At 40.5% G+C, this 20,505-nt stretch overlaps 1 protein-coding gene and 1 long non-coding RNA gene across 3 annotated transcripts in view; one reads left to right on the plus strand and one right to left on the minus strand.

The window, feature by feature from the left end:
• The window catches only part of FAM160B1 (family with sequence similarity 160 member B1), a 34,345-nt gene extending 19,348 nt beyond the window's left edge, over positions 1-14,997 (minus strand). Inside the window, exons 1-6 of one of the 2 annotated variants that reach the window (XM_027692105.1) lie at positions 14,747-14,997; positions 7,123-7,201; positions 5,031-5,200; positions 2,833-2,937; positions 2,366-2,488; positions 989-1,027 (exon numbers count right to left, since the gene is read on the minus strand). In XM_027692105.1, the coding sequence (XP_027547906.1) occupies positions 989-1,027; positions 2,366-2,488; positions 2,833-2,937; positions 5,031-5,200; positions 7,123-7,201; positions 14,747-14,791 (561 nt within the window). In that variant the 5' untranslated portion in view covers positions 14,792-14,997. The remainder of the gene's footprint in view (positions 1-988; positions 1,028-2,365; positions 2,489-2,832; positions 2,938-5,030; positions 5,201-7,122; positions 7,202-14,746) is intronic. The other variant, XM_027692106.1, reaches the window with a different exon arrangement.
• On the plus strand, positions 14,758-17,683 carry LOC113971798. The gene is made up of 3 exons (XR_003535661.1): positions 14,758-14,867; positions 16,396-16,494; positions 17,604-17,683. It is a non-coding gene; the product is annotated as an uncharacterized LOC113971798 (long non-coding RNA).
• The last annotated feature ends 2,822 nt before the right edge of the window (positions 17,684-20,505 follow it).

Raw genomic sequence — 20,505 nt, forward strand, 5'->3', positions numbered from 1 at the left:
GTGTTCTTCTGGCATATGTGCAGGTGAATAATACTTTATTGGAATCATAAATTAGACTGCAGCACAAGGCATTTTTTTCCAAGCGAGTACAATAGTGAAGTTATTAATCCAAATGCTTCCCTTCTCTATGATAACACCAAAATTATTACAAATATATCTCAAGCATTAATTATTTAAAAGACTAACCACTTGGGGTTAATGCATTTAGTACATACAAGCCAGCAGGGACTGACAACATGACAGTCTCAGGCAGCAAACCAGAGCTGCTGTGAGCATTTGCTTGATCGCTGTGCATTCATTGTGAGGAATTTGCAGTGAGCATTGTGATACACTCATAGAACCAATTCCCCGGAGAGGCAAACAGTGGTAAAAGCAGCAAACTGCATGCTATAAAATAAGTATGATTTTTTACTACAGTAGAAAAATCAGTCCTTCAACATATGTATATTTTTTTCGACACTGTAAAAGCATAAGGTGGCGAAGCAGCAAAAATGTGTCTGTCTGAACCTTGTTTGTCTATCCCTAAAGTTGCTGGAGTCCTCCCGTATCATCTCATCTATTTTATCAACACACAGAAGTATCTGATCACAACAATGACCCTTGCACATAAAGCAGAACTAAAGGCTGGAACAGTCTTTCACTCCTGGATTACACACTGTTGCTGGGACCACTCAAGTAGCAGGCAGGGCTGTCAAAGGGAAAAGCTACTTTTCTCAAAAACTGGGTAATATTTTGTAAAATACTTATTTTATCTTATTTCTTCATGTCTGGACTCTTCAGCCATTGTTTATTTAGCTGAGGCATTGATGAGAAGACCTAACATATATAAATGTATGAATGCCCCTAGAAATGTGTCCATAGCTCATTCCTCTTATATTGGCAGGCAACACAAAGCAGTTTGTACATTGAACAACACACAGACAGAATTTTTGTGTGTATTTAAGCTTCCTATTGCCTAATCATGCAATTCTGCAGCTCAGCTGCTCACCTGCCTCCTGCAAACGTGCAAAACAGGATCCTGAATGACCTAATAGAAAAGGTTACATAAAACACATATTCAATGCTTTCTATACAAAGTACTCATGAATTCAGCATTAACAGAGAGTTGACAATATAAAAATATACTTTTATATTTTCGTGATATGTAACTGTCAGAGTTTCAAAATCTGTGGTGGATGATGCCATGTCTAAGTTCAGACAGATTTAAAAATAATTCTGTGAAAAAATCGACTGATATCAGAGCTGATGAGAATCTCCACTTGATTTGTAGTGAGAAATGTAAAGCTGATAATTTGTATTATTGAAAATAGAAGTGAATAGTGAAACTATTGTTCATTTTATAAAATGAAGGTACAACTTTATAGCAGACACTATATTAGAACTTTTTTAAGGTCTCAAGAGCAGAAGTTGAAACAGAGAATCAAGTGTCCCTTTGTATAGAACAATCAGTTACAAGGAGTATTTCACCTAAGATGGAATGAGATGGGGCAAGTTTAGCATAAAATATGACCGGGGTAGAGCTAATAAGCCAAACATTACAATGTATATCCTTTACCTCTACAGAAGAGTTAGGAAAACTCAGTCTAAAGAAAAGAGCACAATAATACCAAAATAAAATTAGTATAGGGTTTTTAAAGCTTTAAATAAGCAGAATGAAGTTCTTCCAGTTCTCATTTCCACAAGAGACATAACTTGCCCAAGACACAGTTATGTCATGTAGGTTTACTGGTTAAGCAATACAGGTGAAAGATTTTACTAAAATATAACCAGTATTCTATCAACACTGTATTCGATATGGAATCATACAAAGGAAATCCTGAGTTTGTACATACTCCTGAAGAAACTGATCAGGAACAGTCAAAGAAGGAAGCAAAACTAACAGATATACATAGGATGATTTGGTGACATCCATCTGCATTTCAGTTAATAAGTGCTGGAGATTTGAGAAAGAAATGCCACAAAGAATTGTGTAAATTTACCCTTTCACGCACTTGAAGGTCAGAAACAGTGACCAAGTCACAACAACAGCACCTCTAAGAGGCCGAGATGTGAACAACAAGAATATTCTATCCTAATAAAGGACAATTCTGCACCACATGTACCTTGTGGGGAAACAACCATCCCAAGTTGTGAAGACAAATAACTTAGGCTACAACATTTACAATAATGCTGTGAAGGAAACAGGAGCTACAAGAAATGTTCATCAGCTTGCCTGAACTCTACAGCCAGCATTGTTTGCAACTACAGATCCCTTTTAAATTTGGATTCATCTGGATTTCCATGTCTGTTTTTTAATATTGGAATCTTGCTATTTTGGGGAAGAACACTAACAGTGTCTCAAGAAATTCTGAATAGATTTACTCACCTCAAGGAAGAAGTTGACCAGGTATGGATCTTGTTTCAGCTTTGCACATACTATACAGAGAAACTGAATTTCTTCATTTTCTGTTGGTGTTGCCAGAACTTCACCACACAGCCGGATTAATTTCTGTCACATAAAGCAAACAATGAAGACAGAGAGTAAGCTATAGGTTTTTCTAGGAATAGTGGACTGAATTATTTTTCTATACACATACTACAATTATGTATGATTATTGGCTTGAACATTTGCTCTAGATTTAGATTGCCATAAACAAGTTTTCTTTATTATTTATGACTTACATTGCAGTGGCAGTTCATGCCTCTAATCATCAATACATTAAAAGCAACACTGCACTCAAGCAGTTTCTTTAATTTACTTGACAATGGAAGAATTAAAGATACCATTAGGTATAGCAGAATGAAAGAAACCCGTCATGCAAAAATATAGTTTACTTCAGATCTGAACAGTACCTGCACTGGTCTGTGCACATTTATGTGAGGGAGAAGAGGTTGCCGTATTCTTCCAAGAAGCTTTGTATAAAAAGCCAGAACTTGCTGTTTCATTCCTGGAGGACACTGAAACAAAACCAGATGAACAATAACAAAAATATAACAAATGTGGAGAAAAACAGAGATGCAAATTTTTCACTCAGAATGGCTAATTAAACAGCAATAATATACCCAAAAGTATTTTAAAAATCATCATCTGTTAACACATTACTTTTATTGATAATAACAGAGATCAACAAAAAATGTTGCATCTCATTGCTGTTTTCTTTTTCAAATTATTCATACTTCCAGTTAATCGCTCTAGGGCAGACTTCTACCAATCTTTCCAGAAAACATTCCAGATCATTAAAGTAATAAGGGGAAATTAACTTGGAATTATTTTGCTACAGGTCAGCTCTTTTTTAGTGTACTGTACCACAAAATCCAGCCACTCACTGAGTCAGTACATACAAATAAAGAATTATAAACTATAAACATTTTAATATCTATAAAAGGTTTTTTAAAATCACAAGCAATTAACCTTAGACAGATAAAGCATTTATAAATGCACAGATGTTCCAGGACAAGAGAAAGCTGTTGTTTTTCCTGAGCAGAATATAAATCACAAGGAAATAAAATAAATCACAAATATCTGTGGAACAGGCAGACCCTTGTTCTACTGTCCCCCATGCACCTCATCACACGAAAGTACTTTCCTACCTCCATGAGATCTAATGGCTTGTGGTCCTTTATGTACCTTTGTTTCTTGCTAAATCCCCCAAAACTCATGTGTTCTACCATGTTAATAAACGCTGTTACTCCATAAGTTAATTTTAACCCACATAATTTCCCTCCTCTGGTTCACTGCACAGCTGAATGGAGCAGGGGTAGCAACAGCCAGGAATGACAACTGCCCAACCTGACTCTCCTCTCAAAGTAACTACTCCTAGATTTTTAAACCATGTTGAATAGAATGGCAAAATATCTACCATCAGGGCACATCTACAGTAATGTAGTAAGTCTAACTGCTGTGAAAGGAAATTGTTCTTTTTGCACTAGATCTTTGCAACATCTTGCAAGCACTGAACTGTGTGTTTACTTCAGATATATCAACTCACAAGTGGCAAAGTGTAAAGACAGGCTTTACAAGAATTGCTTGTACAGGAGTATTTGCATGAGTACAAAATGATGTCTCTCAACTCTTAGAAACACACCACTAATTACCCGCTTCACATATGTCACAATTTCATCTTGGTTTCTTGACAAAGTTTATCGTTTACTGAATGAGCTGTATTTCTGAGCAACTATTTTCCATACAGCAGGTATCTTAGCCTGATTGTAGGACAGGTGGTATAGTAACAGGAACTGCAGATCTCTGGTCCTTTCAGAACACAGAACATCTCAGGCTCAGACTGCTCGTATCCTACATTGTCTATTTATAAAAAAAATCGAGTAGATTAAAAACTCATGACAATGTGTAAAAGAATGAAACCCTGGAGAGCTCCATTTGTCCTTGGTATAAGATACACCACGCTTCCCTAACTGCATCCGCATCTAGCACAAGGACTGCCAAGCTAATTCACCCCATGACCCATCCAACCCCACCCACTTTAGCTCAGAAGTCTGTCAAGAAAGACAGAAACAAGAATGCACCAAGACCATGAATGGAACTTCATGTGTGCCACACATGTGCCAGGGGCTACATTCATACCAAAGACTCAGATGTGAAAACTGTCTGGAGATCAGTTTATACTAATGGTTTCTGACACAGAAGTCTTTCTGAGCAATTACGCACCACACTCAGAAAAATTTATCAAAAATTTGTATCTAATACGGCACTTTTCACCCAAGAATCTCCCAACAAAGGACAGAGAGGGATAATACTGTCTTGTAGAAGCCAGAAAAACTCTAGACCGAACAAAAATGTTTCTCTTAGTTTCACAGTCCATATTATCAGAGTGGCGAGTAACAAATCTCAGGGTTCTGTCTTAGCATCTCCCTGGTTTTCTCGCTTTGATCACACTTGTAAAAGACTGTTATTTGTAATATGTTGGAAGCATAAGCAAACAGCTTTTTGCTGGAGTTCAGTGTCCCACACTACCACCTACTGTAGAACTTCAGTTCCTATTACAATTAGGAGCTCACACAAAAGATCATCTGCTCTGCTGAGAAGTACATACGTCAGCTTTTCCTAGTGTGTAGAGTGTCTCCAAAATCTTGTGATGTAGCAAATATTCCATACATGGTCCTGTTTCACCTGATTCCCTCTCATTTTCTTCTTGAACTAGAATATCCAACATCTGTTCCAGGTGAGAAGGAATGTTGGTATCAGTCACAGGAGCTTTGTCATCTGAATAGAAGAGATGAGCAATTAAGAATTATTAAAATATTGTCCTCACTTTTCTTAAGTTCAGTTCCAAATTTAAGATTTAAAAACATGACCACTCATTTCAAGAATCTTATATACAGTAAGTTTTTACCATGTCCTAAATCAAATTTTCAGAACCATATCTGGAAATGTAAAGTGGATTATGCATTGGGCAGATATTTAACCTTGCAATGGGGAAAAGGGGAAATGCCAAAATTCAAAACATGGTCAAAAAGGAAAAATTCTACAGCCAGAAACCAAGTTTTGGGAGGGAAAGGTTCAACTCTCAGTCTGCTGGTTAGTATCCACTCTGTCCTGATAACTTCCTCTTTAACTCTCCATGTAGTGTTCTCAAAGCTCTAAATGGCCTTTAACATCAGCTTAATTTGCACCTGATCAGTTATTTTACAAATTTGAAAACTAAATAAATGATTTTTTTTCTAATGATAACAACAAAGAAAACCCAAACTCCATGCTGTTTATTCTTCACAAGTTTTTAAATTTCTCTTTTATGTTTTCTGCATTGAGATAGAATTATGTCAAACTTTATGAAGGAAAGGGTAAGACTGATTTCATTATACTAAAATCATGAAACTGCAGTGGATTTATGCCACTGGCAGTGGGAGTTGGTATTAACATGTTGTAGAGCGTATCCACAACATGAAGATTTTCCTCTTTAATTTTCTTCAGCAAAATTCTACTTGAACAGCTATCCCACTAGCTAGGGAAATGGTTACTACTTCTTATGCAATAACCTAAAAATAACTGTCACTTGCATGCACATGGCAATGAGACCACACAGGAAAACTGCCATGTCAGAGTGATTTTGGTCTCTGCCACAACCTCCAGTAGCCTGGAGTGTTTTGCTTGAATTTCCTAGGCATAATTCTGCTCCTACTGCAGAGGACATAAATATATCCACTCAGTGGAAACTTGTTTTTCAAATGACTTGTGAAAGTCTGGGAGAGAGGTCAGCTTTTATTCTGCACCACGTCACTGCAGGTATCACTTTTCCCCCACCACCCTGTCCTTTCCACCTTAGGAAACATCACATAGTGTTCCAAAAGACGGGTATTTAGAACCAAGGGTCAAGTTGTAGCTTGTAGGAGTAAATGTTGATATAAACAAGATCATCAGTCCAGACACAAACACAGATTCAACAGCTCTTCCAGCAGAAATGAAGAACTAATACACTTGAGGAAAGCATGGCAACATTCATTTTTAAAACATAGTAGTTTAATAACAAAATAAAAAAATTTACAAGTTGCATAATTTAAAAAAAAAAAGAAAACCCATGAAAAAGTTTAAGAAAAAGCAACTACAGCCATATTTCATCAGAATATGCATTTTTTAGAAGAGCAAAATAACACCTGGATAAGGTTTAACAAAACGTGTTCTAATCTGCTCACAAATTCACTTTTCAGAGCTATGTTATCAAAATACCTTTCACTGACACAAGACACTAAAGCAAAAAAAACTAATATGGAGCACATGGAATTCATATATGTCTGATAAAATCTATGACCACAAAATTACTTTTATTAAAATCTTGGTAAGAAAAAGAAAATCCCTGATGCAAAGTGATAAAAAGGTAAACACCAGGGACTAAATTTCTGTAGCTGTCTGTTTAGATTAAACAAAATATGCAAAGACAGAAATTGGGTCAGACATGAAAAGGTACAGTTCTCTACATGGTACTTAGGAACTCTCCCTCAATCATTTTTCATGCCTACTTTTTAAGGGGTGGAGGTACACAATATTTTTGATTACTAACTATTATTGTTGGCATTTTGATAAAAGACGACTAATTTTAGTATTTCTTAATATTTTATTTTTAAAAACACTGATATTGATAATTTTAGTTTTCACAAAAGAGACAAACCCAGAGTGCTTTTTTCTTTTACCTGAGGTCTCTATGTAGTAATGGGTGATGGCTTTCCAGTGGTAAACAAAATCTTCTTGTAATGGAAGGGAAGGTGCGAGCTATGGGGAAAAAAAACAACAAACAAAAACCATTTACAAATGAAATCAACATGTTTCCTCAGAGATTAAACTGAATTTTATCTTACACTTGGAAGTGAACTGCTGCAGACTAGTGCTACAATTAAGCCTCTGGTCTTTTACCTTTAACAAGGCCTACATACATTATTCATGGTTGAGCCCCATGTCATGCTGCCTGGCTTGTGAACATCAGTAATAATCTCTGTGATGTCTCTATGACCAGACAATCTATTTGAAGCAACAAAAGCAATTGCTCATACAGCAAAGCAACACTAAAAACCTATGTTTGTATTGTCTAGATCACAGTTTTGTCCTGTAGAAAAAATCATGTTCTTTTACATCTGCTCTTGATGCCATTTTCCTTTTTTGTACACTCTGTTCTCCTCTCCTCCTCTATTCCCTTAAAAATACCAATTAGTTGCTTCATACAGTTTTTGCTGTGCATTTTTTCCTGTTAACCACAAGTTCTTTTAAAAGATCTTAGTTCAGTTTTTGGTGAAGGTTTTTTGGTTTTGTGGTTTTTGTTGTTGGGTTTTTTTTTTTACACAGCAGGCCCATCCCCAGAACTTGGCAGGTTGTTGTTGTTTTGTTTTTTTTTTAAACAAGCACATTTCTTATTTCGTTTCTGAGAGAAAAGAAAGTTTCTTCTTTTCTGGAGGAATTTGGGATGGCTGGTTGGGTGTGACCAGCATCCAGGAATAACATGCTGCAAGAATAAAACACAGCGTCCCACTTAGTCACCATCAGCACTGCTCCTTCCCAACTGAGCTGGAGATCTGGTGCCCTGTGACCCATAACACTATAGGCAGCATGTGAAAGAAGGTGGACCACAACCATTTCCCCTTTCTGTTCGCCAAAGAAAGAGTTGAGGCAAACACTGAATTTGTGACCACAATATAAAATGTTCTGAGCTGGTAAAATCAGCAATTCTATAGGGAAAGCCCCCACTACTTCACAGAATCTCAGAAGGGCTGAGGTTGGAAGGGGTCTCTGGAGATATCTCTGGAGCCCCCCTGCTCCAGCATGGTCACCTAGAACCAACTGCCCAGGACTATGTCCAGATGCCTTTTGAATATATCAAAGAATGGAGATTCCACAACTCCAGGAATCTGTGCCAGGGTTCAGTCAACCTCACAGTGAGAAAGTTTTCTCCCCCAAACAACTACAGATACCACATTTGAGATTAGTAACTCTGAATTCCTCTGGTGACTCCTTGTAGGGTCTAAAAAGTGCTGAGTTGTCTCAGTTCTTGGGCAAACATAAGCACAGGGCCCAGGCATCTGAATAGTCTTCACTAGGTAGTGCTGGTCTCTTTGCAAAAGCCCTAGACATTTTCCAAGTCAGTCTTTTCTTTGCCTTGAATTTAATGACACTTAAATTTATCTTGGTAAAGCTGTAGAGCCCAGTATATGAACAGCATGCCATGTGAGATAAGTGGAATGCTAATTGTTAATGCCCCTTTGCACACAGGACTTTGACATGCAAGACTCTGAAAAAGTAGTGGTGCTCGGCAACTATCTCTGCCTGCATCCTGGGTGGAAATGTGCCCTCGAAGATGGCAACTAGGAAATCAAACTGACAGTGCTTATCCTCTCCCTGACAGTATGCACCCACTAAGTCTTCCACATTTCCATGGCTGGGCACTGGGAGCAGCACTTTAGCACACCAGCTACCACAGAATAAGTATCAGGGCAGCACACACTGGACAAAACTAGTTTATTTTACTATGATGTTTATGAGGTTATTGAAATTCAGAAGAATAACTGAACAAACTGAAGACTGAGCATGTGATTATTTTGTATCATACTTCATATGTCTCACTTGCTGATGTAAATGTGTATTTCAAGCGATGTAATGATCATTTAGCATCTTTCTGTAAAAAACAAAATACCAAAACCTTAACGCTGGCTGATAAATTGCAGAGACAACTTTTGAGGAATACAGGCCTTTCAGACCACTCTATTTCCAAAGTAACACATGATAGATAACGTTAAAGATTTATCCTTGGCTGATGTGATTTTCCTCTCCACTTCTTCTAGCCTCATCTGCCTCAAGATGAATTAAGTGCTTCTGAGCAGTGCCAGGAAAAGGATTTCACTTCTCAGCACTGTCAATAATTTATCTACCATGGGAGAGAACAGGGGATACAGACACTCTCCCTCCCAACAAATGCCTCCAGGGACTCTTCTCAGAGGTGAAAAAGTAATTCAGGGACAGGTCCTGCCCTTTTAAATTAAAACACTCAGTGATTCCACAGTCTCCTCTGACTGAGGACTGCAAGCCAGACATACCACATAGAGATACCATTAGCAGGTGTGTGCACTGTACATGTGTACAGGTATCCTATTGGGAACACATGATCAGCCTTGCCACCAACTGAGCTGTAACTCCAGCAGCATTATTCTGAAATAAGTGTTTTACCAATTAAAAAAAAAACACCAAAGGACACACCCAAAAACAAACCCCAAAACCCCCACAGACACAAAATCAAGGTAAAGACCAAGACCAAGATACCACCTTACATGTAAACAAAGCCAAGCACTGGAAGGCATTAGAAAAATGTCAGCTCCTAAACACTTGGTCGACATGCTTTAACCCTACCAGGACAGGTAATTCTAGGATGAAGCTGTAGTTTCTATTTTAGGATGAATTATTAGCTAGCAGCTGAGATGAAATACATGTCACAGTCGCCACCATGAATAACCACTCTATTGTATAAGTACTCAGACTTGTCTAGAGATTCTGAAGCAAACCAACATTCATTGTGAAGGCCATTAATTCCTGCTATTTGTCTAATTTGAAGGAATTACCTTAAAAGTACAGTTATTTCTCACCATTTTATTAATCTTGATGTAATTACCTATGTTCTTACTAATTTTGAGCTATTGATTCCTATTCTCAAACTGAAGTTCTCTTCCTTTGGGGAAAAAAACCAACATCTTCAAGACTGCAGTGCATGTGTTGGTATATCAAATAGCCAAAACTCAGTGAACACTACTAAGAACCAGTCCATTGGAGCAGATATTGATTAGCTCTTCCATCTGGTGCCCAACTCCAGCAGTTTGGCTTCCTAGGAGTGAGCTAGCTAAACTTAACACATGCTGCCTTATCATTCTGGTGACAATATGTAAACAAAGATCAAATCCCACTCCTTCCAGGAAAAGTGTTGTTCTCAGGAGAACTAGAGATCTTTGACCAGAACTACACTCCGCTCATTACAAAACCTGTCCAAAATACAATTCCACGTAGTTTTTAAAAGTATATAAAATTTGTGTTTAGGCAAGAAAAAAAGTAACATCAAGGGCAAAGACATTTAGAAATATTCAGTATTTAACAGCAATTCTTTTGTGCATGTATTTTTCATGTATGCTTTTCAGAAGTGCAATTCAATACTGAAAAGAACAGAAACATCAGAAGCTAATGATATCTTTTGGACAAGCTCAGTATCAGTATCTTTTGGACAAAAAGTAAAGAGAACACTGTATAAAAAAATAACAGGTACTTTCTGGTCAGATGTCACAGTAAAAAAGAAAGCAGAAACTGGGTCAAAGAGAAAGGAAGGGGAGGTGCACACACTGCCCTGAGTGAAACAAGGAAAACTACAGCAGTCACTTGATGTTTTTCTTCAGTCTTACCACTGCACTAGTGTGAATGTGTGGGCTGACAGAAAATGTGTAAAAGGACTAATGCTTGAAGGTTTATTTGATCTTCAGCTGATGGATGCACAGAGTTTATAATGGCCACTGCTTTCACATATAAAATTAGGCTGCAGATGCTTTCAAGCCATGTATTAAATTTTGTCATCATAATTTGTTAAAGCAGCACAACATCAAAATGACAAGTAATGTGAGGTCATTACATTAAATAAAGGGGGTTCAAGAAGAATAAATTCTGTTCTGATCAGTTACGCAGTTCATGATTTTGGATCAATGCCTAGACCAAGTGACTCGGTTTCTTTCAAACCTTAGTTCCATGTCAAAAATATGAAAAGAAGCTATTTAAAAGTATGTTAAGCTCCCAGTGTAAGAGATATAGTGGAATAACAGGCTAGTAGAAAGGGGGTCTCAAGAATGTGCAGCAGACACTAAAATCTTAAATTCACTCCCTGGTACCAACAGAGAGATGCAAATATATTTGTCTGACAGCAAATTGCAAAATTCAAAACAACCAAAATTATATTTTTCCTGCTCAAGGTACACAGCTCAAGAACCTCCCTTTGAGTTGACTATTAAGATGAAACACCTAAAAGTCAAAATTAAATACAAACAAAAGCCCTTTGAACAGTGACTGGTCACTTTACAGACAAAATATTTTGTTCAGGGAAAGATGAGTGAAGAGCACAAGATAAGAGAAAAAGAAATCTAACTCGCTGTTTTGTTACTGTACACTACATTCTGTTGTTGCTGCGAATAGAGCTCACAGATAGCCCTTTGGGATAAAGTATATCAGAAATGCATAGCAAACAGAAAATATCTCGAGGACAAGCCATACATAAACTGTCATAGATTCAATAATATTAACCCCATGAAGCAACAGCATTTCTGTTTTGCCCTGAAGTAAGGTAACAGAACAACGATTGCAGTCCTGTCCACCATTCTTACCAACTCACCCAACCCAATTTAAGGGTGCTCTGTCAGCACAGTAACACAGTAGTGCTTGCTCATCTGGATGCTGCAGAGAAATCCAGAAAGCGAAAAAATACCTAAAATACTGGCAGAGTTGACATAAGAGGTGACAAAAACTAGAATTCAGTTGTAATGAAAATCGTGAATATGATTTCAAACACTTGGGCAATTTAGGCAGAAAAAAATGAAAGTTTTGGGTTATTCAATGTAGAATCGTAGAATCATAGACTGGTTTGGGTTGGAAGGGACCGTAAAGACCATCCAGTTCAAATCCCCCTGCCAAGGGCAGGGAACCTTCCACTACACCAGGTTGTTTAAAGCCCCATCTAGCCTGGCCTTGAACACCACCATAACCATTGCAGGAAAAAGTCCTGGTATGAAAAAGTCTTAATAAAAAGCAGCTGATCCCTTATGTTTGCCTCAGCACAGTCCTGTCATAAAGGCAGTCAATTGAAGAGTGATGCATTCACAACAAGTAAAAGGCAAATACTGCCATGCCTATCAGACTGTCAACCTTTGGAACTCCTTGTCAAGAGTTCAGAGGGATGGCACAGTGAGGGTAAGAGAGCAATGATTATCTAACAGCATAGTAATGTACTGTTTAAATGCATTGCTCTGAAGTCTGCAGCCCTGTGGGCCCTGAGGCAGGGCAGGAGCATTATGTAAGTGATGTGCAGGAGAAAGGGCAGGAGAGAAGGGCTTCACCAACCATTCTGATTTAAAGTAGTCCCACCCATGAAATCTAGGCCCAGGCTCTTCAAGTGTATTTAAGTGTCCAGCTCAGCTGAAAATTGTTCAGCTGCAACTGAATTCCTGTGGAAGGTAGGCACCCAAAACCTTCGAGAACTGATATCTTAGTAACTGAGTTCCATTGCTGATACTCAGGGTTCAGAGTCCACTTGGGGCTGCACAAGCTACACTTGCTCCACAGCAATAACAGCAATTCTCTAGGTTCTGAAAACAGCAGGCAGCATCAAAGTGGACTTATCTAATATTTAGGATTCACCAGTTTTCATTTTCAGCATAGCAAAGCCAAGCAACCCACGTACTTTCATTACAGACAGAATGAAACAACAACTTTAAGTCACATACAGCCCCCAAACTGGTGAAAAAAATTCTATTTCTCAGTTCAGTCTTGAATTAGTGAGTCAAACTTTCTAGATCCAGTAAGAAACATTCTTATAATCCTCTTGCTTTTCTGAGTCCATGTCTCATTCCCAGTGTGTGGTGCTCAGTATTTGTCACAACCCTGTAAACGCAATTTAGTGCAGTATTTGTTATCAGGAGATCCATCACAGCAGTGGTAGCAGAATGAGGCAATTCCAAAAGGGACATCAGAGTCAAGCAAGGACAAACAGCATGTTGTTCGACAGCACTCACTTGCAAAATGATGGTATCAATCTGTTTCTGTATTTTGTTTTTCTTTTTTTATCAAAAGATTGTCTAGTCCCTACTATCTCTACTTTTCTCCTTTTCCATTTAGCTCATTCGTTTTTCCTATTTTTCTCTTTATGGATCTCAAATAAATGCAGTTCTTTTTGTTAATTTTTGCACACATCAATAATGTAAACATTCTTCTAGGAATAACTTCTATTAGATCTCTTGAATTGGTAGGCCTGAAACAGTAACTTCTCCTCCACTCCTGCATCTCTCAGTCATCAGGTCTCACTCAAAATGTGGCACAGCTCACCATAACAAGCTTTCTTTAGTCAGGCAGGCACTAATTTCTGTTTCCCCTCCAAAGAAAGCACTGTCTATTGAAGGCATTCTCATGTGGTCAGAGTGTTTTCAAATAAGATATTTTGTCATTATTTAAAACATTTCTTTCCAAATGCCACTTTACCACTAAAAGAGCAATCTGCAATTAATTAATACATGCCTAACTTTTAAAACTGAATACTCCCACAGAACCACATGCACACATAAAGCCAAGGATGTGCTCAAGTGCAGTATCGAAGCACACGTTAATGCACAAAGCATACATTAATGCACAAAGGCTGCCCCTCACATGAGGCAGCATTTGGCATGCAGGCTTTTCTTACAACCATTAGGATTTAGCCTGCAAGCTCTTTTTGCAACCATTTCAACAATTTTCCTCCAACACTTTCCACCTTCACTTCCAGCAGTATTTCACCGCCAGCTTTTAGCATTTCTTCACATTCAAGTCTCGCAGGTGTGTTGGCTTACTGGGAGAGGTGCTGCAAGGCAGGGAATCACCACCAGGACCCTGCCTCAGCAAAAAGCAAACAAATTAAGCGGTGTGGACAGGCAGAGCCGAACGCGGCCTGCAGCAATGGCAGCCCACAAACAGGCCCCGCTTCCTCTGCCCAGCACAGCTCGGGGCACAAACACAGCCCCGGGTGTCCCGGCCAGCGGGACAATAAACCAGAGGTGAAAAACGTCACTGGGAAAGTGACACCGTCCCGCAGAAGCACCGGAGACGGCGGCTATTGTCTGCTGGCCGCTACAATATGAAAATCCTGAGGAGCTTCCTGATTCACCTCCTTTATTGTTTGTCTCGCCGAAAGGCACGGGCCGAGTGAGGGCCGGGCCTGGGCTGCCCTCGAGCCCGGCAGTGCCCGGCGGTGACAGCGGAAGCGGAGCCGGGGCCGCCCGCTCGCGGCCGCTCTCCCCCGGCACCCCCGGCTCTGCACGGCCGCGCTGGGGCGATTCGCTGCCTCCCCGCGCTCCCCGCGGAGCCTCCCCCTCGGCCTCCGCCTCCCCGGCCCGCGGCAGGGCCGAGCCGGGTCCGGACCCGCGCCCCGCGGGGTCCCCGCCGGCGGCAGCTCCGGGGGGCGGCGGGGAAGGGGCTCCGGGCCCGTTCGAGCCCCTGCCCCGCGCTCGGCGCTAGGCCCGGCTCGCAGCCCCGGCGCGGCGTAGCCAGGCCCGCCGGCGGCCTTACCGCCTCCACGGCGTGCTGCAGGATGGAGGTGAACTTGGAGAACATCCTGTCCCGCGACTGCAGCAGCCGCTGCCGGGAGAACCGCGAGAGCTCCTCGATGCGCCGCCGCCGCCGCTCCAGGGTGAGGGCTGCATGCGGGGGCCTGGCCGCGGGGATCGGGCGGGCGGGCGCCGGCGCTGCCTCTCGCTTCCCGGCGGACACCGTGGCACTGACACCGCCGGGCGCGGCGGCGGCGCCTGCCGAGGCTCCGGGTGCCCTGCAGGGGCCGCCACCCCCCGCACGCCGCCCGGCCCTGCCCGCCCCGATCCGCTCCGCCCGGGCCGCCTGTCCCGGGATGGGAGCGGGCACCGAGCCCCGGGAGCCCCGAGCCAGCCCCCGCCTCTGCGGGCAATTCCCGGGCAGGGAGGTGAATCACAGAATCGATTAGATTGGAAAAGACCTCTGAGATCATCGAGTCCAACCTACGACCGAACACCACCAGGTCAACCAGACCATGGCACCACGTGCCACGTCCAGTCTTTCCTTGAAACCTCCAGGGAGGGTGACTCCACTGCTTCCCTGGGTAGCCCATTCCAATATCTAATACCCCTTTCTGTGAAGAATTCTTCCTAATGTCCAACCTAAGCCTCCCCTGACACAGCTTAAGGCTATATTCTCTTGTCCTGTTGCTGGTTGCCTGGGAGAAGATACTGATACCCAACCCACCACAACCTCCTTTCAGGTAGTTGTAGAGTGTGATAAGGTCACCCCTGAGGCTCCTTTTCTTAAGACTCAATACCCCCAGCTCCCTGAGCCACTCCTCATAGGACTTGCGCTCGAGTCCCTTCCCCAGCTCCATTGCCTTCTCTGGACACACTGCGGTACCTCAACGGCCTTCCTGAATTGAGGGGCCCAGAGCTGGATACAGTGCTTGAGGTGTGGCCTCCTCAGTGCCAAGTGCAGGGGGATAAACCTTTCCCTGGTCCTGCTGGCCACACTATACCTGATCCCAACCAGGATGCCGTTGTCTTCTTGGCCACCTGGGTACACACTGGCTCAGGTGAGGGGAAGGGGCACCCACCTCTGCTGTCCCTGTGCCCAGACGCTGCCATCAGGCTCCTGCAAAGGTCTCTGGGGCTACATATGCCCCTCAGAATCACGAGAGTGGGGAGACAGCCACCCCCACCTGCCTGCCAACGTGATACAGATGTGGAACAGCCCTGGCATGGGCGGGCAAAGGCCCAGCTTGCTGTCCAGCTTGGGTCTGTCACTGTCCACAGGGACGGTGAGATCCTCAAGGATACAATGACATGCTCAGCTCTCCACAAAGCAGCACAAGGGTGATAAGCTCAGAAAGTCAGTGACAAGTGGTGGAGTCACCACCAAATGAGTAGACGTGGCACTTTGCCATATGGTTTAGTGGTCATGGTGGTATGAGGTCAAACATTGGACCTGAGGATCTTGGAGGTCTTTTCCAACCTTAATGATTCAATCTTGTTGCTGCTGGGTGAAAGGCAGGTGGAGTGGGTGGCATGGTCCTGTCTGACTGGTCAGCCTGGGGCTGGCAGGGTACCACAGCTAACAGAGCTTGTGGCAATGAGCACATTACCCATTTCACTGGGGATGTGTGTGTTTCTTTTTGTTTGTTTGTTTGTTTGTTTGTTTTCCAGAGAGAAAGAGACAAAGACGGGTTTATTTCACCTCCAAACCAAATACTTCAAAGAAAAAGATCATCCCTGCCATTTTCCAGTGCCATGCAAAAAGCAGAGGTAAGGTGGGGTGAGCAGAGGTTATGGGTGTAGCTAGCAAGTGGTGTGATGGTTTGGGAAAAGCTGCAATTCATGGGATAATATTTGGGCACTGGGCAAATGGAGGTAGGAGAACAAGATTGCTTTGGCATGGCAGAGAAGAGTGAAATGTTGGGAAGGTGAAAGACTAGTAGGGGAAAAGGAAGAGAACCTGTAGTACCAAATGAAGAAAAGCTGCCTCATTAATTTTTTGAGATGAATGAACACCAACTTTCTCATATGCTAAGAGAAAGCAGACAGAGATGAATCTGAAGACATGACAAAACTACTGTTTAACTTCTATTCTTTAAATTGTGTCACCTGGGAAGTCAGACTATGACTGTTGACCCTGTGATAAAGTCTTACCATGATTCTGCTATACTGATTGCTGTTACTACCTCTGTGCTTTGCAGGCACAGAGGGCTACAGTCCAAGTACTCTATGGAAGTAAGTAGTAGTTGTATGTGGACACCTCCTTCTCAAAATCCATATATATATAAAATAACAAGAATTTAAAAGATGTTACTTGTTGGGTTTTTAAAATCTGCTTACTCGTGGTTTGTCAAGTTCTATTCTATGGATGTTCTTATAGAAATGTAAATTTTCTGTGTGGGTAGTCATAGGATGAAACGCATGTACCATCTCTGTGTTTAGGTAATTATTAACTGGACAGATGCTGCATTTGGAAGGTGCCTATCTTCTATCACTTAACATTAAAAGTTCTATTAGACTTTTAAAGTGTGCTCTAGGAGGCAAATCTGTCTTCAGATGAATTTAAGTGTCATTGACTATAGTTTTGCAATACATCCAGATTATTATTAATGTTTACGTATATTTTAATATGTAATACTTAGCTATTTATTTTATTCATATTATTATTTTTATATAAGTACGGTTCAAGTGTTACTTTCAGCCTGCTTGTATGGTTTTTATTTGAAGTTCTTATTGCTTTCATTAAAAAGATAAAGATGAGTTGTAGTTTTTAATGCAAATTTTGTCAGCACAACAGTTGAGTAGTGGTACAACTTTCCTCCCATTAATGTGATGCCATTTACCATGTTAATGAGCACCTTCCCATTTTCTCACCATAGATACCGTTTTGGAGCCTGCATCATTTCAGAAGAAAATGTGGATATAAGGCACACGTACTTGATTAGGGTGTCTAAGAGAACATGATAATTTAAGATGCTCTTTGCAATCTGTTTGTTTCTGAAAAAATGTCTTTTGAATGTGCCCGGGCCTTCCCATTTCTGAGCAGCAGAATGAATAAAGAAACAGTAAGATATCATGAAGATATAAAAAGAGACAGTTTTATAACTGTGAGAGTATTCCTAAGTGTGCTTAACAATTTATGAAATCATAAGTCACAGAATCACAGATGGTGAGGTAAAGCTTTTCTAAGAGTGCCTGATGTATATAAATTCATTATTATTTAAACAGAACATTTCTTAGCTGTTGAAATTAAGATTTTGATTGTAAAAGTGACTTCTTATTAGGACTTCTCAATGTGAAATGCCTTCTAGTAGAGGAAACAAAGAAAATACCACAGTTAAATGATTATTCCCAAGCTTATTAAACAAATTGAGTCTCTGCACATAAGCCTGCATTTATTTACCAATAGATTGAGCTTAAATGTGTAGCCATACATGCAGAATCCAGTCTGTAGTGCTTATATCTGTTGCAAATTATAGATATACTTTTTGAATGTTTTTTTGAAGTAGTCTCTTAATTTCTCAAGTATATGTATGTATTTTTGACTGCTGGGAATATTGGATAAATATTCACAGACCAGTAATAATGCAAATCACTGGAAACTAAGGGAAAAATTATTTCACCAGTGTCAGTGCAGAAGAACTTAGCTAAGGTTACATTTTGTTTGGCTACTTCTTGTTCTCACTGGAGATGATTTAATTGGAGATGATGCAGTTATGGATGGGCTACCAGCGTCATATCATATGCAACAATACATCTTAAGCTGCTCATGCTTCATAATGTTTCCACCGAAATAAACACAAGTATTACTACCTATTTTAGTGCCCTTGAGAGCAGAGTTCTGATGGTTTGAGGGTGTTGGGGTTTTTTTTTGGCAAGGTAGTTCTTTTTTGGGGGCAATACACGCAGTGAGTTAGTGTTTTGCTTGGATGTGAGAAGACAGTGTGAAAGTGAGGCTATTCTAATTGATAGAGCTTTTGGGAACTTTTCTCCTTCTTACAAATTAATGAAATTGTCTAGATTAAATCAATTTAGATGGAGTGAGAGAGTGAGATAATTGGCTAGCCTTTCTATCTGAAAATTTCTCTGCTATTTGGATTGATGGCATCAAGCCAGTGTCTAATGGATGCATTTGTCTACATTACAGAAGAACTTCCTGCAGTCTGGACTTTCACTTCAGAGAGGCTGAAAATTTGGAAGGTGCATTTTTGTATCCTAGGATGAAAACTTGCAAGTAGAGCTGTGCCCAGTATCTGTTGATATTCTGGATTTTATTGTGTTTATAATAATCAGATTGACATCTATGTTTTCAGTGACTACTTGGATGAAATAAAGAATGAAGTTTTAGTGGCTCAGCATGATCTCTGCTTTTTAGGAGGGCTAAAGGGATTGTTAACTTCATCTTCATACCTGTCTGATTCTGGACTTTATTACAGAAAGCAAGCATGTTGTGCATTACATACTGAAGAGCAAGCAGTGGAACTCAAGTCATTTTCTGCCATGAATTTCTGGTTGTCTGTGCTCTCATCTGTGTGCATCAGCTCCCTCCTTGCTGATTTGCTGGCAGCACCATGTAATCAGCTCATGCAGTATTTCATAAATCCCATTTTCAGGCATTTCCTGGCCTGTGTATCCCGCTCCACATCTGCACATCTGCTCCTTCTGTGCAGATATTCATTTGTCTTCTGATGGGTTACAAAATTCCTAGTGATTAATCTCTTGTCTAATTGCTTACCTGTCATATCTGCAAGTGTCTTCTGACACCAACATTCATTGATACTGTGGAAGACTCAACACTGGGCAAATATTGCCTGCCCAGTAGCTATTGCTTATGTTTGTGCTTCAGTTACACTGTCTGTACTACCCTGATTTATCTTATATAATGGCTTGTAAAGGAGACCACGAGGAGGTCAGAAGTACATGTTATCAGTGAAATGAGACATTTATTTTCCAAACACATCATGTTTTCCTGAAATGTTTCTATTCCACTGGAAGCATTATAATCCAGGTTTTCCTCCATAGGAAATATATGAATGTTCTGCAACAGGGTATCTGCAAATGTTAGCATATAATAAATTACTGAAACCAAATAAAATACACTCGAATGTGACCAGTTAGAGCTTAGCCAATTTCACTGAAGTCTGCAGGTTAACAGGAGCACAAGTTTACTTGTTCTTGTGGCAGTGGAAGCTGAAGCAGAGAGATTAAAGATAGACTACTGAGTTTATGCTGTATTGCAACACTAATGACTGCAAAATTCTATGTTATAAATAGACATAAAACTGGATGTTGCCCTGAAATACTGGAAACAAAATAATTGACTGTCTGTCTGCTATAAATTGGTTCCCTCAATCTTTAATCTGAGCGTTTGCAGAGAGAGAAGTCTGGCAACCAGAATCTGTTTGTGTTTCTGGGGAGAATTTAGGTGCTTAGCCTTGACCCTACTGAGAGATTTCCAAGTAATGTTCAGATCAGCTCTGACTGCATTGTTTGTTTTCTAATGCATAATAAGATTTCATTGTTACTTACATCTTTAGATTAAGGGCTATAATCTGTTGATCCCTAAAATGTCATCAGATAATCTGTTTAATCATAAGCAAAAGCTGATCTTGATAGTCTATATGAGTTATGCAAATTAATTCAGGCACAGTAGTACCATGCAAGTATAGAAGCTTTCAGCAGAGTTCTCTTTCTCATGAGTCCACAATTAAAAGTAGGATTTTGTTAGAGTTTCAATTCATATATCTCTGTCCTGAGGCATAATTGAAATCTCTTATGGAG

This window comes from Neopelma chrysocephalum, unplaced genomic scaffold (assembly GCF_003984885.1).
Source record: "Neopelma chrysocephalum unplaced genomic scaffold, ASM398488v2 Primary Assembly neopelma1_85, whole genome shotgun sequence".
NCBI classification, from domain to species: domain Eukaryota; kingdom Metazoa; phylum Chordata; class Aves; order Passeriformes; family Pipridae; genus Neopelma; species Neopelma chrysocephalum.